The sequence below is a fragment of the Salarias fasciatus genome, chromosome 14, assembly GCF_902148845.1.
Source record: "Salarias fasciatus chromosome 14, fSalaFa1.1, whole genome shotgun sequence".
In the NCBI taxonomy this organism is placed as follows: domain Eukaryota; kingdom Metazoa; phylum Chordata; class Actinopteri; order Blenniiformes; family Blenniidae; genus Salarias; species Salarias fasciatus.
In genome coordinates, this window is record NC_043758.1 from 23,835,537 (window position 1) to 23,862,560 (window position 27,024).

At 43.6% G+C, this 27,024-nt stretch overlaps 2 protein-coding genes across 5 annotated transcripts; one reads left to right on the forward strand and one right to left on the reverse strand.

The window, feature by feature from the left end:
- The first annotated feature begins 1,282 nt into the window (after positions 1–1,282).
- On the forward strand, positions 1,283–15,618 carry pcsk7 (proprotein convertase subtilisin/kexin type 7). Of its 2 annotated transcripts, XM_030108194.1 has the most exons (17): positions 1,283–1,401; positions 2,964–3,265; positions 3,903–4,145; positions 4,256–4,390; positions 5,532–5,697; positions 5,817–5,907; positions 6,420–6,474; positions 6,647–6,785; positions 6,932–7,032; positions 9,030–9,197; positions 10,155–10,259; positions 10,385–10,487; positions 13,044–13,200; positions 13,341–13,435; positions 13,507–13,612; positions 13,738–13,855; positions 13,963–14,241. In XM_030108194.1, exons 2-17 carry the CDS (start codon positions 3,014–3,016, stop codon positions 14,239–14,241), a joined length of 2,313 nt encoding a protein of 770 aa, XP_029964054.1. In that variant the 5' UTR covers positions 1,283–1,401; positions 2,964–3,013. The 2 variants fall into 2 exon arrangements, with proteins under 2 accessions (XP_029964054.1, XP_029964055.1); XM_030108195.1 differs by lacking the exon at positions 1,283–1,401 and having other exon boundaries at positions 3,014–3,265; positions 13,963–15,618.
- A 689-nt stretch (positions 15,619–16,307) lies between these two features.
- On the reverse strand, positions 16,308–22,037 carry tagln (transgelin). 3 transcript variants are annotated; one of them, XM_030108196.1, is made up of 6 exons: positions 21,858–22,037; positions 18,421–18,463; positions 17,808–17,996; positions 17,550–17,721; positions 17,369–17,471; positions 16,308–17,111 (listed from the first exon to the last, which is right to left on the reverse strand). In XM_030108196.1, exons 2-6 carry the CDS (start codon positions 18,430–18,432, stop codon positions 16,973–16,975), a joined length of 615 nt encoding a protein of 204 aa, XP_029964056.1. In that variant the 5' UTR covers positions 18,433–18,463; positions 21,858–22,037; the 3' UTR covers positions 16,308–16,972. The 3 variants fall into 3 exon arrangements, with proteins under 3 accessions (XP_029964056.1, XP_029964059.1, XP_029964058.1); XM_030108199.1 differs by lacking the exon at positions 18,421–18,463 and adding an exon at positions 21,035–21,093; XM_030108198.1 differs by lacking the exon at positions 18,421–18,463 and having other exon boundaries at positions 21,858–22,035.
- Positions 22,038–27,024: the final 4,987 nt, after the last annotated feature.

Below are 27,024 nucleotides of genomic sequence, written 5' to 3' on the forward strand. Positions count from 1 at the left end.
GTATGTTACACTGTACACTAAAGAACATGATGTATGTCTATAAGGGGAACTTTGTATTGTCTCTGAGCAAGCTGTAAATAGATCTACTCAGAACTGTCTATTTATCTGTGAGGCGCTGGCAGCACTGTTGAACCAATAAAGTACTTATTGTAACTGTTAATAAGGTTTCAGACTCTTTGTAGATTCTGGTGATACTATTTTAACTCCATGCAGTTTTATAGGGTTGTACACCTTAGTGTTTGTACACTCATTATAATTTACTACTCTATCCAACAACACTATTAAGTCAGCACTAACAGCTACTGGAGTCATTAAAATAATTATGGGTGACTGTGCTATTTCCAGCAGATCCATGCAATCAAGCTACAAGTGAAACAAAAAGCAACACTCTCACATTGCTTTAGATATACAAGAAAACAAGACATTTTTGTGAAAGGTTTGAAAGTTTTCTGTTTTGCGAAACATGAGTCCTGCAGGATCTGGTGAGGATACACAATAATACCCATCCACGCTCATAGTGTAGTCTTTGAAAAATTTTCTTTTATTTAATCCTCCAACTTATATTTTAGAGGATGACCTCTAATATTATCATTCCCTCTCTTGAATGTATTAAATTGTACATTTAAGCTTTTGGAAACTTAACGGATCAGGTAGGTACAATGAATGTTTCCCAAGTGTGCAAACATTGCAGAAAATGCATTTACTATGTTTGGCCTCACCACAAACAAACAGAAAATATGAAAAGACCATCTCACTGATGCTAGGGGTCTCAGAGATTTTATTAAAAAGAAAATAAACTTGTTTTATTGTGCAAAAATTAAGCAGAATGTTCACCAATGTTACATTAACTCTGAGAATATGTGTCCAATAAAATTAGAAAATCATGGACCCAGATGGCTCGATTTGAGTGCATGACTTTCGAAATAACAATTTTATAATTTTTTTTGGATACAATAACCTAAACAAAATATGAAAACGTTGTCTTGGCCTGTTCTAAGGTCCTCAGTCTTGGGGTACTCTGGTCTTGGACTTGACCTAATTCTATCCCCTTTTTAGTTTAGGAAGTAGGTTTGGAATGCTCTGGTCTTGATTCGTTCTCGGGTTATGTGGTGTAGACTGCAACACAATGACATGTAAAAGACTGACATGTGGGAATTAAAAAGAAAGAAAATGATCACGTTTTATATTGAAGATCCTGACAACAGGTAGCGTCAGTGAAAAGCTAGACGAAAGGTGGGAATCCTGCAGCCCTGGGAGGCCAAGCGTCATGCGACGTCAGGACGTAACTACCGAACGTGTGACGGAGTTACGTCATGATCGCTTACGGAAATGAGATGACAAGCTCAGCGTTTATTACAAACTCCAGAAGCGGCGGAGAAGGAACACAAATACCGTGGAAAGGTGAGCTTCATCACAAACCTGTAGTCTTTACCGGCGTTACCTGTTTCAACGCTGCTATTTTTTTTTTATCACCGCGTGGGCCATTAACATCCCGACGCTTAACGCTACAGTTAGAGACGCTGTGCTAGCTAACGCTACTGAGCGACAGTAAACAACGTCGCTCCTGTTGAAACGCGACTCCCACCATTCTTCTTTCCAGTGTAAAGTGTAGGCATACATACATATATCTATGTTTTGAAGGGTTCAAGTAACTTGAAAGAAGGTATTTGGCACAACGTTAAAATGTAAAGCGAAGCTAAGGCGAAATGACAGCTAATCTCGTGTTAGCTGTCACGGAAGCACAGGTCGACTTTTATTGTGAGACAGTAAGTTTAGAAAGCTCCTGATGACAGTGTTACCTAATCGAAATTCAAGAGTGATCCGCTGGTATGTATACAGCTGTTCGCGAATCTTTAATTGGTCCGTAAAACAAAGCAGCTGGCACTGGCGCGTTTTGTTACATAAAAGGCTTTTTTTATATTTATGTGGAGTTGTATTGGTAAATCGTGGTTTTATAGTTACCTTCTAGTATAATAGATCGGTCATAGTAGTTTAATCGAACATTTCAAAACCTGTTGAGTAGTTTTCCTCTTGTATTGAGTGTCAGTGACTCATGCTTGGTGATAAATTTAATAAAGTCCATGCAAAGATGGTTCTGATAGTGTGGATGTTATTATTCAGGTGACTTGCTGCACAAAAATTAAGAGAATTTGTTATTTTGGATATTATTTGTTGTGACAATCTTATTCCACAACAGCCTGCCTGTATCTCTTTTAAATGGTGCCACATTTGTAAAAACAAAAAAAAAAAACATCGATTTGTGGGGGCTGCAAGGTGGTTCAGTTGTTCGCACTTTCTTTCCACAGCTTGTATGTCATGGGTTCTCAGAGTTTGCGTGTTCTCCATGTGTGTGCGTGGGTTTTCTTTGAGTACTCAGATCCCCCCACCCCCAGCCCCAGGATACAAACATGCATGTGAAGTTAACTGACAATCCTAATTTGCCCATAGATGTGAATGTGAGTATGTGGTTGTCTTTCTGTCTGTGTTTGCCTTGTGATGGAGTAGCGACCTGTCCAGGTGTACCTTGCCTTAGCATGGATTGGCTCCTCCAGTCTGTGACCATGAACAAGATGAACTAGTATAGAAGATAGATGGTTAAATGAATCTATTTGTGGGATGGGCAGCTGAGCAGAGTATGCAACTTGTGCCCATGAAAAAAATTGCCAGATCTTCTTTTCCAGTTACCAACAACTTTTCTTTGTTGCTGCTGTTGACTCTTGTTTATTAAAAAAAAAAATCTATCTCCATAAAATAACATCCAATAATGAAAACCTATTTGCACTAGTCTGTGCACTACCATTGATGTAACTAAAGTGTTGATCAAATGTCCCACAGTCACAGCTCTCTCTCACTTCTCAGGAAGCATGATGCTGCGAATTTAATATGTTGCCTCAGAAAGCCACACACAGACGATACATGTCCGTCCTCTCACTCTCAAAGTGTCCTTTCTGTCTCATGTCCAGGTTGCTGTTCAGATGTGGAGGACTTGCCTGGCTGACCCTGTGTCCTTGCTATGGCCACTCCCCTTTTCCCCACATTCCTCTTTTTGATTTTTCTCTCTTCCTTTGTGCTATTGCTGGTCACCCTCCTGCCCTCGGTCACCCCCTCCATCCCCTTCACGTCCTCCTCCCACCCCTCACCCTGGCTGTCCCCCTCATGCGGTCCTGGTCAGTCCTGGGCTGTCCGGCTCCAAGCTGGCTCACACTACATAGAAGATGATAATGATGAACAGGACTCCATACACCTGGATGTCATCGCCAACAGGGTAACTCTCAGATTCATAATAACTTATTTCTGTTCATTTCTCCTCCTCAGTTTTCACAAAAACAGTCTTTTTTGTTCATATTTCAAATAAGGTCATCATTTAATAAAACTCAGAACTGCTTTTGTACAAATGTCACAGTGCAGATGAAACTCCCAGAACACTGCACATGTCTGTGTTGCTTCAACATGAGGAGTCAGAAACTTTTGTCTTGTTAGCTTAAAATTACATTGGAAAAAAAAGATCTCAGATTTTATCAAAGCAGTGAAACAAATATTTGCATAAAGACCTTTCTTGCGTTTCTAAATTAATGGATGCATTTCTCAACTTTGGGGAACATTTCCATTCCAGATTCAGTGTTTGGAAATGAATTCTCTCTAAACAACTCCATACATTTAGCATGGAAGTTTAGTGTGTGCATTTAAACAGAATTCAATAATAAATGCTTGTCTGGAGGATTATTTGGATTTAAGTTTAGTGAGTCTGGTCTTTTGCTTTATCATCTAACATCAGGTCCAGCTAAAAAAACTACGATTGCATCACGACTTGAACTAACCTCAGAATCTTTTTCTCACGTTTAAATGTTACATCAGCGAGCTGAGTGTCATCCTGTTTCAAGTCGACTTTCTCCCCATCACAGGTAGCAGAGCAGGCTGGGCTGCAGAACCGTGGCCAGATAGGACAGCTGGAAGGCCACTACCTGCTGTGCTCTGTGAATCCTGCTGTTGGGACCGTGGCGCGTGTGCCGAGAGACGGCGTCCATCCCGGGGACGTGCTCGCCGCCCACCCTCATGTCCTGTGGTATTCCAAGGAGAGTGTGCTCAGCCGCTCCAAGAGGTCACTGGCTTTCAATGACCCCAACTACCCTAAGCAGTGGCATCTGGTGAGGCATATCTTTAGTATTGTGTTGGTCTTTCAATTACTGCCTCGAGGAAAGAAAAGTGATTATCTGACTCCCCCGTCACTTCTGCTTCCGTCCTTTGGTCTCTGCAGCACAACAAAATCCATAAGGGCATGGATATCAACGTGACAGGAGTGTGGGAGCGGAACATCACAGGCCAAGGAGTCACCGTGGTGGTTGTGGACGATGGGGTGGAACACACTCACCAGGATATTCAGCTTAACTATGTAGGTCAAAACTCCAACAGCAATTTCAATCTGGGATCAGTCGGTGTGTTTACATGCACGGCTTAGTTGGGCTTCATTTGCGACTCGACAAAGTCGTCTAATTGGACTAATGTGTTCGTCCCGGGGTACATGTGTGGACAGTGTAATTGGTTTACTGCTGGAAACATCTTGGTGATATGCAGTCTGAGGTCGGCAGTTTTTGCCATTTCTGTTTGGCCTACAACATCGCACAGCATGAAGTGTGCCGTGTCTGTCCAAAAAAATACACTTCACCACATTTTCCATGTTTGAAGTTAGCAGTCAGTCAGCTTGTTCTGTTTTGAGCTTTTGTGTTTTTGTATCAATGCAGGAGTAGATTGACTTCCAGTCTCATTATCTGGGTGTGTTTGTCTGACTTAGAAAACTTTGTTCCACTTGATCTTACATATTTATGAACTTTTAAAGTGAAGTTTCAGTTGGACTAAAGAAGTACTTTTTTTAGGTGTGATGGCAACATAGTGTGTGAGTGATATACTTCCATTCATATTATTGCTGTAATTGCTTTTTTTTTTTTTTTTTTTTTTTAGGTAAAAATGCCGAGGTTCATGTTTGAGAAAGAAAATGACGTTGTTGAGGTGTATACAGCAGAGGAAAGCCAGAGAAAGTGTCTCATGGAAGAGAAAGTGTCTCATGGAAGAGAAAGTGTCTCATGGAAGGCAGCCCTGACAAAGTCCTCAGAGCTTAAAGTTTGTAGCTACAGCAGACAAACTTGAAAAACTGCAGTGGCAGAAGGGAGGACTGCAATTCAGAGGCTGTTTGCTTCTATGAGTGTATTGAATGCGTTATAAATCTCCAGCATTAGCAGTGGCTTTATGGATGCTCTAAGTCTGGATGATATCCTGTTTAACCTGTTTTTTCCTAACTTAAAGAACACTGAAGGGCAGGGATGGGTTACCTTGACTGTTAGGAAGACCATGAATTATCATCCTCACTACCAGAGGGCAAAACTGCTATTGAGTGCTACGTGGATTTACGTGACACAAACTGTTTAGACCGATGAAAAGGATCAGTTCTTTGTCTTTTGTTTTTTTTTTTTTTGAAAATACATATTTTGACATTTGACAGTGATTCTATGCTTTTTTTTTTTCTTTTTTATATTAAGAGTCCAGAGGGCAGCTATGACCTGAACTCCAACGACCCAGACCCCATGCCTCACCCGGATGACCACAGTGACAACCACCATGGCACTCGGTGTGCTGGAGAGATCGCAGCTGTTCCCAACAACAGCTTCTGTGCCGTCGGGGTGGCTTATGGCAGCAAGGTGGCAGGTGTGGACAGAAGGCTTTAGCTTGTTCTCACTGGTACAAACCCAGAGGTCATAATGTCCCCGACAGGTGATGCATGCATGTGGAGGCAGAAGTAAAGTAATTCAGTGCGTCCTTCACAGGTATCAGAGTGCTGGATGGCCCGCTCACTGACAGCCTGGAGGCTATCGCTTTCAACAAGCACTACCAAGTCAATGACATCTACAGCTGCAGGTTCGACGTCTTTCTCTTCTCGTGTTCGGCGCACCCGGTAGTTACAACACATTTATAAACAGGGCGCCCTTTGCTTGGGGAAAAGCATGTTAGATAAACGTCTGCTGTACATATCTGATGTTCTGCTGCTCTGTTTTTTATAGCAGGCAAAAATCTTATCACACAATCTAATTTCACCAGCAAATTGTGTAACATGCATTGAGTAATTTTATTTCAGTGTATTAAAGGGAAATACGCAAATAAACTTGAACTTTCACACCTGGAATGCCAGTCACTTCCTGTACAGAGACATGGTGGCTAACAGTTTCATTTTCTAAGTCAGGGTTCTCTATAAGCAGCCGACAGTTCCTCCATCCGACTACATTACAATCATCTTCATTATTTCATGACACACTTCTTTATTTTTCACTAAGTGATAGTATTGCAGCATGAGAATCAGATTGTTTTCTTGAATTTAATCCTTTGTTTTGCAAACCACTGCAGTTTCCTTTACCTGTTGTGTTTTCTTGTAGCTGGGGACCAGATGACGATGGACACACTGTGGATGGGCCTCATCCCCTTGGCAAGGTGGGAGGTGTTTTGCTCTGTGTTTCTCCAGCAGAGGGAAGCACATTGCAAGGGATCAGTTAGAGGAATTAATTTGTGATTTGTAGAAGAACATTTTGTTCCACAGTTTGAACTGGTTAGTTTTGCTTTGATCTTTTCATTCATGTCCTAAATTTTTCTGTCTGATCTGCAGGCAGCTCTGCAGCATGGCGTGATCGCAGGCAGGCGAGGCTTCGGGAGTATCTTTGTGGTTGCCAGTGGCAACGGAGGCCAGTACGACGACAACTGCAACTACGACGGCTATGCCAACTCAATCTACACAATCACAATTGGTAAGACAATGAATACACTCTCAGGTGCATGTCTATGCAGACACACTCAGGATTTGGGTGTGTTTTGTTTTTCTCAGGGGACTTTGGTTTGGGTGTGGCCACATGTTCAGGAGCAATCACAGTGTGTGTGTGTGTGTGTGTTGTAGGAGCTGTTGACGAGAAAGGCAGGATGCCCTTTTACGCCGAGGAGTGTGCATCTATGCTGGCGGTCACATTCAGCAGTGGAGGGAGCAAACTGAGGAGCATTGTAGGTCGTCACAGCACACGCACACACTAACTTTTGTATTGAGACCACAAGTCATTCAAAAACTTGAGCTATAATCATCATGAATTTTGTATAAACCAAAAAAAAAAAACAACCGTATAAGCAAGAAAATCTCAGTCCTGAGTACACACACACACACACACACACACACACACACACACACACACACACATAGAATAAGGTGATAGCACTGTCATGCTCTCAGGCTGCTTCACTGTCTGTGGTACTTGAGGCATTAAGGCAGAAAATGTAGCATAAAATTTCTGCACTAGTGACAAAAAAAAATCCATTTGTCTTGCGTATGAGGAAAATAAACACATTCAGCCACACAAACCAATGGCTGAGAAGAAACTGTTGAACCAGCGATGCTGCCGTATCAGTGGAAGATGGAAAAAATTCAGACTTCGTTACCAAATGTTCTGCTGAATAGTGCAGGTCATTGTGTCTGGGGCTCAAGGAATTTTCACATCACTTCATGGAAGTCTGGTTTTGAAATCTTGATTCCTTTTTTGTTGCATGATGTGAACTCAGAATTTGGATTAAATCATCAATTTGCATGGGAAAAAAATAATACAGATTTGCACTTGATTACCAATACTTGTGGCCAAGTAGTGTAAAAGAAAAGTTGGTTTTTGACCATTGATTGCAGGTTTTTTTTTTATATTTATGGAGTTTAACCAAACATGTTATGTAAAACAGGATTTATTTATACCACAGTTCTGAACCTGAAAAGCCTTAAAGCATAGCTTGTAGTGAGGAGGAGCAGTTGTTTGGAAGCCCATGAATGCTCAGCAGTTATTTCCATCTGAAAACGATGTTTCTGATGGCGACAGGGAAAAAAAAAAAAGGCCAGCTGAAGTCAATGACCCCTGTTTGCTGCTGTTTGGGTGCGTCACCACGGCAACACAGTTTGGACTGGGATGTCATTGCAATGCTGAGGATCGCTTAGACATGTTCGGGTCTTCTTTAGAGAAAGCCAGACCCGACTGCAGCCCCCAGTCCGCTCGCAGGCCATCTGGAAAAGTCGAAGGAAAAATCAAAAGTTGTGGTTTTGAATGTTTAATCAGAGGTTTAGCATGTCTCCTTGTGATGGATTAAGGTGACTCTCTGAACTGCAGGATTTTAACCACAGGTCCTCTTGCTAATGGTAAGCGCATGATGTGTATAGAAGCCCCTAATGGTGGATCCTCCACTGTCACCACACAGACAGCTGCGGCGGTCGCGGATGACTGGCCCTCCTGGGAATCCCAGCACGGCCCGATAATTCATGGCATCTGGACTCCGTCTAGTTGGACGGAGCAGCTTTTGGGCAAGGCCCACATGTGCTTTGCATGTAAACAGGATCGGGAATACCTCAGCTCGCATCGCTGTGGTCCTGTCAAACAGGCAGCCACTAATGTGTGAGGCAGCCGGTTGTGTACATGGAAGATGCATGTGCAGCTGGGTCCGGTCGCCCAATATAGCTCAGACACACGACGCTGGAGGATTCTAACAGTATTTTAAGGGTCTTTTTTAGTTTGCTGATAAATGTCAATCTTTCAAACTCTTCTGTTTCTACTTTCTTTAAGTGGCTGCGTCCTTTTTTTTTTCTTTATTTTTATTGCTTTAGCATTCCCTTTACTCCTTTTCATCTTCTTAAAGCTCAACACTCCCAGGGCCTTAACCCCCTCTCATGCATCCCTAATGTACTCCACTTGCCGTACAGGAACACTGCTGAACTCTGCCCAGCCGCAGTAAATATGTCAAATTGTCAAACAGGCTGGCGCTGGCGCCTGAGTAACGTGCACGTTTATGTACCAAGCCTCCACCCCCAGCTTGCTTTGGTCATGTTCTCTCAAGGTTTTGCATCAGTCTGTTACTTTAATGTATACCTGCGTGCAGACTGATTTCTGTTTACATTTGGATGTCTGCCAGGGTTCGTACAACCTCGACTGTATGTCAGACGCTCAGTTCGTTGATCCGTCCGTCCGGTTTGGCAGGTGACGTCGGACTGGTCCATGCGGCAGGGGACGGGCTGTACGGACGGTCACACCGGCACGTCGGCAGCAGCCCCGCTGGCAGCGGGAATGGTGGCTCTCATGCTGCAGGTCCGGCCCTGCCTCAGCTGGAGGGATGTCCAGCACATCATCGCCTTCACTGCCACCCAGGCAAGCCCTCTCCGTTTCCTCTTGGCATCCTCAGACTGCCATTTGAACATTATTGTACCCACCAGGGGGGCGATAGGGGCATTTTAGCTTTTGTCTTTCACTGCCACACTGTCGCAAGGCAAGCACAGACAAGCATTCATATCTACAAGTATTTTGAAGTCCACAATCAACCTCAAGCACCGGTGTTTTGGAGACCACAGCATCTGGACAGGACTTGCAGAGTCAGCATAGAAAAATCCTCAAGCCCAGACTCCAACTGAATCTTCACCTGACTGTGAGAAAGCTAACCACAACACCATCGTGTGGCAGGAGGCGTCCTAGAACCATCATCCAGTCGTGTGAAATAGTTTTTTTTTTTTTCTCAGTAGAAGCGACCCGAGATGGCAGTGTTTTTTCGAGCTTTGTTAATAGAATTGAATTAAAGTATTCCCACTCATTTTCTACAGACAGCATTACAGACCTGTGTTTCAGGTGATTGTCATTATGACCAAGTAGCTATTGGTTTTCAAGATAATATACCATGATAGAGAAAAGCAGCAAAACCAATTAACAAGCAAATAACCATAATTTCCTTTTTTCTTCCATCTTTGAAGTTTGAATGAGTTAATTCTGCCTAAATGTTATTTTTTCATATATTAACAGTCAGAGAAGTTAGTCGGAGACGATCAGAACAACACAATAATCTAAGAAAATCTGATGAGACTCTGCAAGTAATTCTCACAAAGACAGGATTCATGCTTCTGCGGTAGTGTCCCATGCAGGCGGTGGAGGTTGACAGTCCTGTTTAAGCTGCAGCTCTGTTCCAGCACATCCAGTTGTAACAAATGGATCCTTAACAAGGATCGGTCTGAAAACATGCAAGGCAGTGATTATTCAGGACCAGTTTGAGCTGAATTAGTTAACCAGCTCGTCTGAAGCCGACACCGTAACACTTTTTCTCATGTGTCGTTGCGATAGTGTGACAGTAGTGCAGACTGGAAGGTGAACGGAGCAGGTTTTCATCACAGCCACCAGCACGGCTTCGGTCTGCTCAACGCCTGGAGACTGGTCAACGCTGCGAAGGTACACCCAGGCATCTTTCGACTGTAACCTCTGAACTATTTACTGCGAGGTCATTTAATCCTGAATGTAATTTCCTTTGCAGATTAAGTAACAGTCTGTTTCTTTTTTGTTTGTGTTTAAATCAGGTGTGGGAGACGGTGCCGTTCCTCATGTCCCATCAGAGCCCAGTGATGAAGGAGGAAATGTCCATCCGGACTTATCCCAATCAGCTGGTCCGTACCTGGGACGGTAAGAGTCGGCTCCCCTCGCTCCCTGAGCTCAGCTCTGGACAGTTACTTGTCGAGTTTACACACTGCACTCTGTGGCTGCCTCCCTCCCTCCTCCCTACCTCCTCCCTCCTCCCACCCCGTCCGCTCCTCAGACAGTCTCTCTGTCCATATTAGGTAATGTTGAGTGAGACTTTTCCAGATTTTTCTGCTTCTCCCCCTTTTCTTTACATAAGTCACCTTCAGTGTTTTGTCTCCTTCTTTCATTCCTGTCTCGCTTCTCACCTTTCAAACTTTCTCACGTCGAGCTATCTGTGGGAGCGATCTCTCTCCCTCACGCCTTTTCTCACATATCCTCGCAGTGACCTCATTCAAGCAGAAACATTTCCTTCTACCTCATGTCTTTTCCTCTTCTCCCTCGATCTTTATCTTCCCTCTGTTATGGCCTTATTACATCTGGGAGCCCAAACCAGTGTGTTGTTCTGCTGAAAGTTACACATCACACTGACAAAGTGTGTCTGGACTTCATTTCCGAAAAGAAATGAAGTCACATCAGGCTCCCTTCTTCCACATTTTCTCCTTTAAACCTCTGAGATCGTTGCCAGATCCGCCTGCCCCACGGTTCACTGTTTGTTGTTGTAGTTTCTGTCAGCTGGCACTGCCTCGCTGGCTTGTACACCTCACTTTCAGCGTTCCACATTTTCTGCTGCCCGTGTGAAGCTCCAGTTAACCGTGTGTCAGTAGCTGTTAGATGCATGATAACAAATCCAATTAAAACCATGTCGAAGCAGTTGGCTCTAATTAGATTGAAGCTATCCAATTTGAATTGCAAAGTGATAGAATGAGATGGGTTAATCCTTTTTATTATCAGATCAGAGTCATTGTAAATGGAACATGGGATATTAAATGTTTGGGGGACTCAATCTGATCCCTTTGCTCAGTTTTCATGTAAACAGGAAAATCTGATCCCTCACTTTGAAGGAATTAACTCAGATCGACAAAATGTTACCGTGTAAACACAGCTGCCGTGTTTATGTTTCGCGCACGCTGTGACTGGATTTGGCCTTGAAACCGCGAGCGCGTCCAGCTCGGGGCGAAAGGGGTCGTGTTGTTTTCTCAAACGAGGCAGCAGCTGCATAGCTGTGCTTGACCTTTTCCTGATTGAAAGTTATGCATGTACATTACAGGCAGCGCCAGTTATGTTGGAGGAGAGTTTGACGCTTTGAAAGAAAGCAAAGGAGACAGGCTGAAGAGAGATTAATGAACTGGGAATGCACTGGAAATAGATGGAGAAAAGTTGAAAAGAGGTCAAAACCTATCTCTTCACAGTGAATTCACCCTTTTTTTCCCTGCCAGTGTATATTTAAATGTAACATATGTTGTGTTTGACACTTTTCAGCTCAGTAAGAAAACAGTGATCCATGTGCAACAGGTTTCTATGTCATGAGTTTACATTCGAGTTACTTTCTGATAAAAAAATTTGCAGTTTCTCATTTTTATACAATTTTCATGATCAACAGAAGGATGTATACCCAAGTACTTCAGTAGCCTATACATGCTCCATGCACCTGATGTCACAGTGTCTTTAGTTTATTCTTTTTCCTCATGTTTTTTTCCTCCATCCTCTTGTTTCCTCCGTCCTCATTTCACTCCAAACCCCCCTCCTCTTTTTTTTGTTAACCTATCGTCCATCTCTTTGCCACCTCTTGTGTACGCTCCCCTCCATGTGTGTTTCCCTGGCCGGAGGATGTATGCAGCCCTACATGGTCAGCCAGCGCTGCGTTTCATTAGGAGTCGGAGTGCAGGAAATGCCAAAAAAAAAAAATGACCAGACACTGGAAGTGGGAGGGCAGCAGGCGGTCAGAGTGGCTCCGTCACGGCAGTTTGACCGAGAGAAAGTGGAGATTTGACAATCTGATGGGATATTTCATTTACTGAGCTCAGTTAATGGACAGAAGCTCAACAATGTTATGAAATGCGAGGGTCATCTGGCTTTAAAGTTACTGCAGGGCAGTGACAGATCATGGTTCGATAGAATCTAATCTGTTTGATTATGTAACCATTCCTTTATCTTCTGCACTCATTTTCTCTGCATATTGTATTTGTTTCCTAAATTCAGGTGTATCTGGTTTACACCTTTACTTTATCTTTTCAATTTTAAATAATCTAGTTTGTTTCTCTTCCTAAATTCATTTTTTTCATGGTCAATCATCTGAGAAGAACAATTACTAACCTGTGTTAAAAACATGATCCTAATGCTGCTTCTTGAAATTTTTAACTCATTCAACTCTCTTGCAAGAATTACAAAAAAAAAAGAAGCAATTTTACGCTTTATCATTTATCACATTTTAATGTGAAACACTACTGTTCATGCATTTTGAGCGATGGCGCATATATCCATGAGGAGAGTAACAGATGGCCTTACCCTAAGTACAGACGTTTTGGAAGACGGGTTTCTGTTTCTGTTAAGAAACAACCATAATATTCAAATATTCTGGGATGTCCAAATCATGTTTTTCACACATTGTGGCGTGGTCTCTCACACACAGCTGGCTTGATCTGTGCTCTTCTCTCTCAGTCTCCGCTGAGGAACTGGATCAGTCGGGAATGGAGACGCTGGAGCACGTGGCCGTCACCGTGACGATCACCCACCCCTGCCGGGGCAATCTGGAGATCATGCTGGTCTGTCCCAGCGGCATGACGTCCATCATCGGCGCTCGACGGGCCATCGACAGGTCCGTTCTTTCAAAGTGCAGCGAGATGTCAGATCGACCTTTATGGAAAAAGAGCTGTGAATGATGAAGTTGATTTTAACATCATTTATCCAGACCACAATAAAGAACTGGGGGTTGTGTGTATGTTTGCGTGCGCTCAGAGATGCAGCAGGCTACCAGGACTGGACTTTTTCCACTGTGCGCTGCTGGGGAGAGAGAGCAAAAGGACTGTACACCCTCAAGATATCTGACCACAGTAAGACACACACTCATACGTGAAAAGTGAAAGTGTGGACACTGCTTTCTCACTTCCTTCCGTTCCTCGAGGAGAGGGATCGTCCGATCAGTGCAGCGCTGCGGGAGTGCTGAAGCAGTGGAAGCTGACTCTGTACGGCTCGTCCATGAGCTTCGAGGAAATTAAGGACAGACAGAGGTAACCCAGCTTGCAATTCTCACTCGACGCTGATCAGCCATGCCGTCACTGTCAAGCAGCAGGTGACCAGAATCGCAGTGATACCAGTGATACAGCGAGCTGATTGGCCGTGTGAATATTGACAGGCTTGTGGAGGAGGCCATGAGCGGCAAGTACCTGGACAGCAGCTTCTCCCTCCCCTGCCCACCGGGCCTGGACATCCCCCCAGAAATCATCAGCCCCTTCACCTCCAACAGCCTCAAGGTACGGAGGGCAAAAGGATCAAAGTTGGTTTCAACCATGAGTGACTTATGGAGGGCTGATTGCTGCTTCTGTTTCCTTCACCTCCCTCTGTCTCTCCCTCTCTCCAGTTCCTCCTGCTGCTGGGCTGCATCGCTCTCTTCTGGTCCCTCTACTACACCCTGGAGGTCACCCTCGCCCACCTCGACTTCAGAGCCCTCTTCTGCCTGCCCCGGAGACGCAGCAGCCACCGGTCCAGGAGGGCCCGTCGGATGAGGGGCGTGGAGGAGGCCATGGTGGAGGAGGAGGGGGGGGAGGACGGTGGGGAGGACTCTGGGGTGGAGCTGAAGGCAGTGCTGGACTCTGAGGTCAAAGTGCCGCTCATGATTGAGGAACGGCTGGCAACATAGCACCGAGCCAGAGGACTGGACCCTCTCACGGTCTGAGCCTCAGACCCCCCCCCCTTAAATGCAGGGGGGCCTCTGGATGGAGGCTCATCAAGAGGGCTGCAGATGAACTTAAATGGACGTCGAGTGGACTTTGGTACTCCTCTGCAACCCCCTGACAAAGTGGCCTTGTGTGTGTTTGTGCCATGATATATTATATGATGATATATCATATTTTCTCACAAGGAAAAAAAAAAAAAAATGCTGGAAAAAGATCCAAAGTGGGAATATTTTTCCTGCTGTGGGGTTAAAATTCCCACACATTGTGGTTCAGGATCAAAGGACTCAAAGGGCCTCAAAGGAGTCGGACGACAACCCGGTAGAGTCCTGTGTGGAACTATGAATGTATTTACATCGTCATCTTTATGTGAAACGTGCACCCAGAGTAGAACAAAGTTTACAGGCTGGAGGGGTACCTGTGGAAAAATGGAGCCTTCATGCAACTGAGGATTCGGAAACCTTCCGTTTGGGGAAAAATCTCATATCCTGGATGAGTTAGCTCCTCAAAAATCGATAGATAATCGACAATCAAGTGCTGCGTTCCCCTGAATGGACCAACACATGGATTAAATTCTATGTGTAAAATCAGAATTATCCACAAACAGTTCTGGAAATACTCTTCTCCCCCCCCCCCGGCTAACCACTCGTGCTAAGCTAATGAAGTCTGTGTCTGATAAGAGTCTTTTCCCCCCGCTGGAAGATCGGACTTTTCCCAGTTGTTCATGAATGCACCTGGGACAAGAGATGAGACGTGCACTATCGAAAGAGATATGACAGTACTGTGTCTTGTGTCTGTGTGTGTGCGCGCGTGCGTGCGTGCTGTGTGTGTTTGCGCTGTGTGATGAGTGCTTGTAATAAACAAGGTCTTCCAAAAGGAAGAAAAAAAGTGTCCTGAAAATGTGAGGACCCCGGAGGGTACTGGTGTATTTTCATAAGAAGATATTTTCTGAGGTGTTCTTTTCAGTCTGGGATCATTCTCTGGGAGCTATCAAACAACTACTGATCAAAACTTGAAGTGGGATTTTCAAGTGTGGGATTTTTTATATATATATATATATATATATATATATATATATATATATATATATATATATATATATATATATATATATATATATATATATATACATACATATATATATAATATTCATATACACAATGTGTGCCTGCTATACAGGTTTACTGTATGCTGACTGTGTTTAAGGATTTCTACAAAGTGTTTTTAAGAATGTAAAAGAATTTTAATTTTTCTATGTAAAGGATTGTTTGGTGTGATGCTGGAAACTGTGCATTGCTGTGCAAGCCACAGGTGATCGGAGTGAAAATAAAGAGTTGACGGAGTCTCGTTTTAGAGTTTCTCTGGTGCTGGTGGCTTTACGGAGACATTTTTGTGGCTTGGTGTCATCGTTGGTGAACTTTAAAACATTTTGAGAGCAGCAGTTTTTTAAGAGTTCGTTTAGCAGCATCTTGTTTTGATGATTCTTCACCTTCCGACATGCGTCACATGTTTATTCTTACTCAAGAATGACCTGGTTTGATTGCAAAAGGTCAGTGCGACTTCACATTTCCCCCTGTTTGTATGTGTTCAATATCTTCAGAAGGAAACAATCTTGCCTAAATCAAACCAACCTGGGTGACATTGTCCACTTCACTAGTTGAAACCAAAAGTCTGCATGTGATGAAGCTCGCACTAACATGCAATGAAAAACATGCTGCGATCAAAGGCTCCGCAGCTTATTGTACAGCAGGAAAAAGGTTTTTGCCCTCCAAATCACTCTAAACTGACAATTTCAAAGTTTAGGATCCTTTGTGAAACAGTGAAAATATGTGATGTGTCTGCATTTACATAGGGATAAAATCAAGCCACCTGTAAGCAACCGTCAAACAAAATCATTAAATTGCAAAATTACACCCTTTTTTGGTGAAAAAATTGTTAAACCTACATTTTCTTTCAAATATGACCAAAAATTCAACATTGAAAAGGGGTGCAGTACTTTACACTTTACGAGAGTCAAACAGAATCACAAAGTCAATTCAGACTGCAAATGTATTTCAAAGTCATCATTTAATAAGACAATGTACAAAAATATTGGCGCTGATACAGCAGGCTGGGCTGAGGGTAGTGATTGGTGAAATAAGGCTTATTGGTGCTGATTTGGAAAGGATGCCCCTTTACAAATTATGTAAACAAATCAATATTTGTGTCGAAGTCCTGAACTGATGTCCCTGATGTGAAGGGAACAGATGCTAGAATTCAGACTTGTGAATCGGAGATGAAACCTGGCGGGTCGGCAGAGACTCCATGCTGTTACACAAACCTTGTGGAGAGAGAAAGAATCACTCGATCCTCAGTACAACATGTTTTTTGGTTTGAAATGCATCCAAGACTATTGCTTTGGTCACATCTGTTGACATCGGTACATCGTAAGACAACAAACCTTCAGTTTGAACACAAAGCACAGTGACTTCCGCAGAATGTCACCGATGCAAGCAGGTAAATCAAGGGTTCAGACTGACGACGGGGGAAGGTGGGTTGCGATAAAAGAATCGCTATTTAGTAATAGTAAAGCATAAAGGCAGCTGTAGTGGAACCGGTTAGAGGTTTACAGGCCCTGAAAAGGTCGTGAGAGGCATCAGAGGCTTCGGGGTGGCAGGGTGGGCTGCAGAGGTCGAGAGTACTGGGGGCACGGTGGATCTACAGGATCTGTCGGGGTCTGCCGTAACTCATGCCCTCCTGGCTGGCTCCCTTATTGGAACCCATCTGTAAGCCGATCACATTTTTGCCCGCCTTCAACTGCTCGTCGCTGAATTCCCGCTTGTTCTCCTGCGCTTTCCTGCAAGAGGAAGTTTTAAAAGTCACATTCAGCTGGAGAAGTCCATCGGCCCAGCGGTGTCAAACAAACTGCGGCCAGAAAAACCTCACAAAGGAAAAAAATTACAAAATGTCAACCTTTAAAAAAGTGGCAAGTTGAGTAGTTTGTTATTCTGCTTGCATTTTCCATTCTGAGTCAGACCTGAAACCAGTTTGACTCGCTGAGGTGGAGTTTGCTCTGAGTGGGGAACCAAGGGCCCTTTTAAAGTTTTGACTTACTTGAAGAACCAGTTCGGGTCTCCGTTGTACGTTCCTTCATCCTTGGTGACGGCCAAGCTGCCCAGAGCAGAGAGGGTCCTCTGCACCGCCGCCAGATCCTTACCTGTCAACAAAAACCAGAGAGCTCGGACTCAAAAGCAGTTCAACATCAAGTGTTAAAGTAACATGAAGCCTCTCTGACCTTCCCAGAGGTCCACTGTCTGGAACATGTCAGTCTTGGTGACCCCGTACTTCTCCGCAGCGTTGAGGAACTGAGAGATCTGCTCCATCTGCTTGAAGGCCATGGGCGAGCTCTGGATCTTCTTCACTGGTTTATCTCCGGGAAATAGACTATTAATAAGTTCGCTCAGGACCTGGGCAGACAGGAACGAAAATGAAGTAAAGACAAAGAAAGGCTAAAAACTAAACGAGGAGCTCAAGGAGCTACTGTTCCACTCACGCAGCCATCTTTCAGCCAGGCCTGGAAGCCCATTTTTCCAGCCTCTGGTTTTCCCACACCGGAGCCGCACTGACGGCCGATCCACTCCACCAGGATCTGCTCCAGGTCGGGGTCGTACTTGCTGTCGATCTTGTCCTGAACCTGCCGGCTCATGCCGTAGGAGGGGCCTTTGTTTGCCATGCCGACGTTCTGAGTCGTGGAGAAACGGACGGATTCATTTGACAGTCGGGAGGCCGTCGTCCTCAACACGGATACAAACACTGATCATGCAGTTCAGAAGCGTGTATCGAAGCGTCAATGCTCAGCGCCCGGTTTTTAAAAGTTGCCCTGAACAGTGGCATTCATTCACAGCGTCGCGTCTCCTCGTGTACACCATCGGCTCCTCCAGGCCGTGTGGTGTGCAGTGGGAGCGCCCGGTCAGCTCAGTTCTGCTTTGATGCTCCAGTTTAGCACACACACTCTTAAATGTTTTACACTTTTACTCTCTGTCATCACATACATACTGCCAGCACTTTTTATTAACAGTTTTTTTTTTTTTTTTTGCTTCATTATTGCCTTTGGGCCAACAGCCAAGTGCACAACCCATATCAAAGTGCTGTCTGCACCACCCAACCTTTGCAGCCATCTTGATGTCGGGTCGCGCCAACTTCCTGTTCCTGGAGGGGGTTCAGAGTTAAGATGTCAAAGGTTAAACCCTGGCGCTGTTTGGGATCTAGACTTGCTTCTGGCATAAGACTGAAGAGCGGCAAACTTCAGCTTGAGAACAATGACGACTCTTTTCTTTTCTGTTAGCTCGATCTGGACGTAGATTTTACAGCAGAAGGTGAAGGAATTCAAAGCTGGGCCAAGTCGTACAGAGTAGCAGTTCTTTTCCATCACTCTCCTTTTTTCCCCATTTAATTTGATTTTTAACTGATTCAAAACCTTAAACCCACAGCAGAGCTGTGGAAACAATGCAAACAATACTCTACTACTTTTCAAATGACATTAGCCGTTACACAGATTTGCCTTCTGTCTCTTTTTGTACTGTTTTGATCAGCTCCCTCTGATACTTCGCTTTTTAAACCACTTTTATTTAAATTCCAAGTATGTCTACTGCTTCAGTGAAATCTGAAAACCACTCTCACGTCAACTCATGTGAAGATATGTTTGGTGAGCGTTCGTGATGTACTTCAATGACGTCCCTGTGCGTAAAAAGATGGAATGGGAGCTGTCAGGGACATGAGTGGATTCCTGCCCACAGTGTGCCACCACCAACCCTGTTTAATATTCTTTGCATTCCCCGCGGTGTTTTTCCAGAGCCACGAGAAACCAAACACACATGCAGGGCAAACACACTCACTTACTCACTGACCACAAGTCCAGAAACTACACACACACACAAACACACACAAGCCTATGCTCAATACTCCTTGCTCTTCTCACCCACATGGGTCATATTATAATTGCTATAGCAGAGTAACGTTAGTGTGGTACGTTAGCTCGTCTATTTTCCCCTCTGGCGTCGAGCTGTTAGCGTCTTAAACTACTCTCGGGACCGCTCAGCGAATCACGAACTCAAACCTCAAAGGAAGCAAAGACAAGAGGGGAAAGAGAAGGCTGCATGTAATTCAGGACAGGCAAAGATCACAAAATCTTTTTGGAGGTTAACTTGGTCCTGGCAGTTCCCAGATCATCTATTTCTGGTGTTTGTGTGTGTCCAGAGGCCTTTCATTATGCTTGGAGTCCAGCCCATAACCAGTAACTCAGCATAATCTGCTGAAAAGCTTCCTTTTGGTGCAGCCGTATGCTTCTTTTTAAAGTGTAAAGGTAGAACCGATACTGGGAAAAATACCCATCCATCATACAAGTGGTCTCATGGTCTGTGTGGTCCGAATGAATTTCTCACTGCTACCTTGAAGCCGAGAAAAAAACGGTGCATGGGAAAAGATTTGATCAAAATACAAGAGGGAAGAGGAAAGTATCCATCACACAAACGGAGAACAGGCAGGAAACACATTAGAAACGATTGTCAAACAAAAGAAAGCCCCAAAATCCGCCTGTTCAAAGTCCAACAGTGCTGTATCCCCCCACACATAGCTTCATCATCTCCATCCCTTTCACTTGTGTATTTGCTTCTCTGTTTCTCTGTCACCATGGTAACCCCGCCTCGATGCCAGAACAGGAAACCAGTGCGAGGGCTGTGGCGGACTGCGGTGGTCTGAGGGGACGTGGCGTCATGCAGCTGCACCCAGCCAGCCACCATATAACAATTAGGTATGAATAATCTTGTCGGTGTATGACTTCTCTGCTCTTTGCGTGTGCCGGGAGTCATGGTCTGCTGTGAAGTGGTCGAAGCTCGGCTTTATATGTAATTAAGTCCTGCTCGGCAGAGTCAGCTGGGTCATCCGGTTGGAGCGTGCCGCTCGACTCTGGTCTTAAAGTGTGTGCCTTTCTTTTTTTTTTTTTCCTTTCACTCTGTTACACAGCTCTGGTTTCGTGCCAGCTTCACACACACACAAAAATGTTGCTTCACTCAGGCCTGCCAGACGATTTAAGCGCACACGGATCATTTTGCTGAAATCGCTGCCAAAGCTCTTCATGGTTGCGATTATTCTGACAAACTTTTTAGCTTCAGTGAGTTTGATCTGATGTGTTTTGGAGAGAATTAACTCTGGGCCTTCGGGGCCTGATGTGCTCAGTTTCCTGACTATCTGAACAGTCTCATGGAAATCTGCCTTGTTTGTGCGCTCCCACAGGACTGGCAGAACAGATAGCGCTATCTGCTCCCGTTGCTGCTGTTCTGTAACCCAGCCGTCCGCTGGTGGCTCATTTCCCTCTCTCTGCTGCCTGGTTTGCCCCCGGAAGCAGTGGGAGTGCTGCCGTCTTCAATCATTTGCAAGTTTGCGCAGCATGGACAGTAGGTTCAGTCTTCATAATTCCAGTGCGGTACAAAGTGCACGTGCAATGCACTCTCTTGAATTTGCATTGCACATCTTTAGACTGTGCAAAGAAAAAAAAAAAAAGGTGGAATATCTATCCTGATCTGTCCTGTCTGCATCTCCTCACCTCATTTCACATGGAAAACACATCAGCAATCCAATAACATGGGAATTCTAATGGTGATGGATTATTTCACATATTTTGAGAGTACAATGCTCCGTGTGAAGTGAGTTATGTGGAATAAAACCCACACAGCTCATGTTGAGCCAGTTTCCTTCTCAAAACATCCATTTTGCAGTTCTTACTCTGTGCAGCTTAATAACACTCACTCCCGTGGGAGGGGGAGAGGCTGAGCCGCCTATTCCTTAAAGACAATAACACACCCCTCAGTATGAATTTTATGAAACTATATTGTTTTCATCTAACAATTGAAAGCTTTAGTGGTCAGAACATATAGAAAATGATGGATTGGTAAAGCTGTAAAGCTTTATGGATCAAATCTACACCAGCAGTAGCGACCTATTAGTGGACACCTCCCACAAAATTCAGGTAAATATCTCCTCTTATGTAATCGTACAGAGTCTCTGAAAATGAACGCTTTTTCTTTTTCTTTTCTTTATTTTTACGCCATTATCTCCCAGGTTCTTCTAGATATTTGAAATACAAAATAAATGATTTTCTATTCTTGAATGAAATATATAGAAAAAAAAGAAATCAAAAAACAAACAAGCAAGAAAAAGAGAAACGTTTAAAAAATTTTAACGCTTTCTTAAATTTTTTTCTAGCAATTGTTACTTATATTTACAGTCAAGAATAAACTGTTATTCTAAAGTTTGAAACCCAAAATCATCTGTATTATATTCTTAAATAACAAAAAACTTATATGACACAGAGGGATCTTAGAAATGGTATACAAGCATTGATTGCCATATATTTAAATCCAGGTAACATGACAGGTAAAAGACTGTAAACACCTTGAGATAAGAGATCAAGAAGGCCTTATATCTTTCTGAGACTCTGTGAAAAGACACCATCATTCACCACATCAACACCCTGCTTCACAGATACATCCTAACGGCAGTTTCACTGTAGCCTCACCCCTATAGAGAGGAATAAAAGTATACTCACTGTGTGAAGGATAAGGTGAGCTCTCTGCTGGCCACTAGTGCAGCGTGCGGGCTGAGTGAGGATGCTTGACTGAGTGTTTGTATATGCTTGGCAGGGACCTCCCTCCCAAAAACGCCGGCTTAAAAGGAGCAGATGAGACAAGATGACTTCACTGTTCTACTGAGGAAAAGAGAGAGAGGGAGCGAGAAGGAGGGAACGAGGAGGAGAAGCTTAGGGGAGTGAGGGGAAGGAAATAAGGAAACTTCATCCTTAAAAGGGCATGGCCTTTCAGCGGCTCCCTCTCCCTTCCCAGTGCGTCTCTTCCCTGAGCGTCTGGATAAAAACGTCCAGCCTTATTTGGGTAGAGCCGCTCCATGTAGAGGAGAGGAGCAGCAGCCAGGCGCTGCTGGTTTGGTCAGTGCAAATTCTCCAAATACTTCTATTGCATCCCTGTTTGTTCAGATTGGCTGAAGACAAGGAGGGAGGGTGGAAGGGAAATGAAAAGATTAAAGAAAATGTGAATGTGTGATAAAAAAAAAAATATGATTATATTCATACTGGAGGGAAGGTATGATTACTATTAAGCAACAGAGAAGAGGGAAAATACGCTATGTAAGTCAGTTGCAGTGTGTGTGTGTGTGTGTGTGTACCCCGCCCCCTCTGCCGTCCAGGACATTTCCATCACTTCTCTTCTGTCAGGGACACTTTTTGGCACCAGGCTGCTGTTTGGATTGGAGGTGACGAGTGTACGTTTCAGAAATCCCGTCACTGGAAAGTTTGAGGTTAAACAGATCGCACTCAGGAGGAGAATTTCATACTCAAGCAGACTTTCTTAAACACACACAGCCACGGAGAAAAAGAAAAAAAAGCTTATATTACATTCTGAAGATGGCGTTAGTGTTGAGGTTTTATGGCACAGAACTGCCTTATAAAAATAAGTCAGTAAATCCATCTTCTATCCCATCTCCACATGGAGTCATAGTGGTAATACGTTGAAAAGCGCTGTTCTCTGCAGCTCCTGTGGGAGGATGCCGAGCCACTTCCACGGCATCCAGGATCTATCATTTCTCCAGCAGGTCGGCTTCAAGGCCTTGTTCCAGCTGGCTCCGTCTGGTACACCTCTAACGTTGGTGGTTCTGGATCAGGCATCTCTCCAAGTGGAACAGTGAAGGATGTACTTACTCTCTTTGCTTACTTAGTACTTGGATGAGTGGATAAAACAAGTACACTCCTTTATACATAGCGCGTTTGAATTCATCAAATTATAATCAGGCTTCAGACTGAGAGTCAGTGACGAGAACCTCTAAGAAGAAACCTGTACTCAAAAAGAACATCTTCATCGTGCAGTACGATGGAGGAAATATTCTGTTACAAATTATCCTGGTGCCTGTGGGACTGAGCGGCTAATTTAAAGCTCTGTCAGAAAGCTTTGAAGCTCAACTAAGAGTTTGCCTGACATTCATTCCAAGAATGCTTGGAAATCCATCAACAGTGTAACGTTAAGAGTCTGGTAATCGTTGCTTGAAATCAAGAGCAGTGTGAGATTAAAACACTTTTGGCATTTACATTTTTCTTGGAAAAGCATCCAAAATGGCAGCAGACTGATCTCAGAGACTGGAGGATTTAAACAACAAGCAACAACAAAAATATATATGAATTGTGATACTTCTGAGGCCATGTGGACTTGTTTCTTTCCACAGAAGAGTTTTAATCATGTTTTTATTAAAGAAAACATTTTCAAATCCTTTTGTCTTTGAAGCTGTGTTTTGGAGATTTACTTTTATTATTCACTTAGGAGAATATTAGGTTTTGATGAGGATGGGACTGAGGTGAGCTAATTCTTTCCCCATCGGGAACTGGTGCTGCCATTCCGAACTGATTTAATATTAAAACCGATGGCCGAAGCTGCAATTACTTCCAGAATAGAATAGAATACAATAGAATAAAAATATTTCATTAATACTGAAGGGAAATTCTTCATACTTTTAAAAAATCTGTACAAAATTATAAACTTTTTTTCTCTTGATAACTTTACAATATCCACAACACATTTGCAGCTTTACAAGCTCTCTCCTCGTCTATGGAGGACCTGGCCTGACCTGCTGTGAAAAAGCAGAGCCAGATGTTGCCTGCTGTTTTTATCATGTGCTTTATTGGAGAGTGCATTTATGTGAAGAATTTGGCTTTGATTGAGGACAAACTACTGATGGCCAAGATGGAACTGAACCATCGAGAGCCACAGAAACACTTTCCTGATCTGTAACATATATGACATGTTCAATATTAGCGTTGATTCCAGACACATGCAGGAACGTGACCCTCCCTGCCATTAGATTAGACTTTTTACAAGATCCATACCAGATCGAGGGATAATTCTTGAACATTTATCACAGGTTTCATGCAAAGCTCCTGGACTGGCTTACAGTTAGTACTTTGGGCAGGACAGTGTAGTTTTTGCATGTGAATCCCATTTAATGCTTATAATTTCAAACTACCTCCATCAGACCAGTTCTGCATCGTATTTGGGGAAAGTACGGTGGTGTGGTGGTTTGCTCTGCCGTCCTCTAGCAAAAAGAAAAAGACAAATAAGCTGTGGCACAGCTCCAAGTTTGTGGGGCCTCTGTCTGGAGTCTGCATTTGGAAAATTAGGATGTTTTACGTATGTACAGAAATGCAACTTGTTGAACCTTTGACAAAAGGAAATTGATCAAATTACTAATGTGCCGTTTCTTGCAAATTATACCAATTCCTGTACAGAGGGGGGCAGTTTGGACTGTCAAAGGCAGCAGGAAGCTTGTGACCATTTGTAAAGACAGTTGTTATCACACCACGGTGCCTCATGCTGTCTGCCAGATGAATTATGAAACCCTCCTGGATCAGGGACCTCTTGGATGTCGAGAACATGTATTTGCATGCTTGGTTTCCATTTGAATGGGTGCAGATGTTTATCTCGCTGTGTCAACATGTGGTTACCACATCAGGATTCCTCTGTATGAAAGTTGAGGTTTACATGCAGAGAGCTGCGCTCAGAGCTATGTGCTCTTCTATCTCACTTCTGTCTCTTTCAAGAAAAGAAGACATCAGCATTTTAACTTAATACTCATAAGAGTGTGTCCTTCAGAAAGTTCCACAACAGCGTGGCTGGGTTCGGTCAGGGTACATCGTTTCCTATTTCAGTTAAAGACATTATGTGCAGGGGTGTTTCTAAGTTGACGGTTGGTTGAAGCCAGAGTCAGCCTGGTTGTCTGTTTCTCTCCTTTCACAGACATTTGTGCTTTGGGGATGCTTCAGTTGCAGGCAGCTGCTCAGTCGTGTTCAACTCGTGCCGCGAAGATCCAGCTTTTCGTTTTAGTGCCACTGTTTTAGCAATAGAAGTTTTAAAGAGGCACTTGGTAAACCCTCCTTGATAGCTTTGACATGGTCTGATCCTCCAGGGATCTGTGGTTCCTGAATGCTTCCACTTTGTATAAACGCAGTCAAAAGTGTTTTCAGAAGGGAAGAAGATTCAAATTTGTGACTTAACCTTGTGATACAGAACCACAGCTGAATTTAGAGAGCATTTCTACGTCACATAACTTGTTAGTTAAGTTCACAAAGTAGTTTTGGTCATATAATGTGTGTGTGTGTGTGTATCACTGAAAAAATTACTTCAGTCACTTTGGTATCAAATCCTCCCTAAAAGGAAAATGAGTGCACATTTTTGTGATATGTTTATAAATGTTTTCTGAATCCAATGTTGAGACTACAGTATGCATAAATGTAATAATAAAGTGTTGACAGCAGTGTACAAGTAATTGATGACTATGATAAAATCAGTTCTTTTCTGTGGGCTTGTTGCTTTCCAGACATGTGGAGCAGCTCTTTCCACTTCTCCCTCTGTGCCAAACCTTCACTTTTCACTTTAACCTGAGCCAAGGCTTGTTTTTTCTTCGCATTTTTCTTTTATCTCACTGGAGAAAGGTTTCATTACTCCTCACTGCTGGGGCTGCTACAGGAAACAAGTCTGACTGCGGGTAATACCTTTCACACTAAATAGATCTGAGTATATTTGACTCCCACAGCCCACAAATACAGTACATCACTGCCTCTGCCTTCTCATCCTACCATGCACTGTAAGTCTTTTTCATTCATGTCTGTTGCTGCCATCAGTGCCAAAAATTAAACTGATAATATCTTTTCTACTGAAGTTTAGTATATAATCTATGTAATGTTCACGCTATTCTTCTAAATAAGTTGCACTATTAAATTCTACCATGCTATTTGACTCTCAGAAGCAGTTAGCAGGTTTGGATTCGGGTTTTGTAGGACTGTGTGGACTTTGCATGCTCTCTGGCTTCCTTCTGTTATCTAGAACATTTGCATGAGAGGCAACCGGTTACCCTAATTTTCCTGTAGGTGTGAATGTGAATGTGTGTGCCTTTGTCCTATAATGGAAACCGTTGGTAATTGGAATTAGCTCCAGCAATCCTGTCCTGGATAGGCAGTATGGAAAATGAACGGACGTTTCAGCTGAGATCAGAGAAACACAGTTTGCTCTTTCATATTCTCATGATAAAAAAATGCCAGCGTTTCAGCATCTAAATGTGTTTCAAACATACCCTTGATGCATCCATGACCTGAAATGAACATTACAGTTGACCTTTCCAGGAGCTGCCTGCTGCTGCCTGCTGTTTGTCTCAGTGGATTCGTTGCTGCTCCTTCTCATCGTCTCAGATCATTTTTGTAGAACAGGTGCTGTGCAGCCTTTTACATGACAGCGGAAAAGAGCATTCCTCCTGTGGGAGCACATGTAGCTAAAAATACTGGATTGTAATAATGCCTAAAAGGAGTTGAAGAGGTGGACGCTCCGGATCCTTCATGTATTCAATGGTCCAGTATAATTAAATGTGTCAAGTTGAAGCTTTGCAGTGAAGTGAAATGCACAAGACTCTATAATCTGAGTTGCTTCTTACTGACTCGAAGGTGGAGTTAAACCTACAACCTCATAAGAGAATACTTGAGCAAGTCATTCCAATGGGATGATTCCAGTCAGAGCAGGCGGTCCGCTATCAGTCATCAGAAACGCTACGAATGTTCTAACCTCAGGTAAATAAACGTTCTGATCCCATCTCATCCCTTTAAAGGCTGCGTGGACCCACCGGGCCGCGCTTCCCTCGGCCTCGCACACGATTCCTGAAAGAATGGCCGG

Bases quoted from the DNA above. Each gene is read 5' to 3' on its own strand.
- pcsk7 (XM_030108194.1), top strand. From the start codon at position 3,014: ATGGCCACTCCCCTTTTCCCCACATTCCTCTTTTTGATTTTTCTCTCT. The intron at 4,146-4,255 runs GTGAGGCATATC...TGGTCTCTGCAG, and splicing joins ACCCTAAGCAGTGGCATCTG to CACAACAAAATCCATAAGGG. The intron at 13,856-13,962 runs GTACGGAGGGCA...CCCTCTCTCCAG, and splicing joins TCACCTCCAACAGCCTCAAG to TTCCTCCTGCTGCTGGGCTG.
- tagln (XM_030108196.1), bottom strand. The intron at 17,722-17,807 runs GTGAGTGGAACA...CTGTCTGCCCAG, and splicing joins CCTGGCTGAAAGATGGCTGC to GTCCTGAGCGAACTTATTAA. The intron at 17,472-17,549 runs GTCAGAGAGGCT...TTTTGTTGACAG, and splicing joins GACAGTGGACCTCTGGGAAG to GTAAGGATCTGGCGGCGGTG.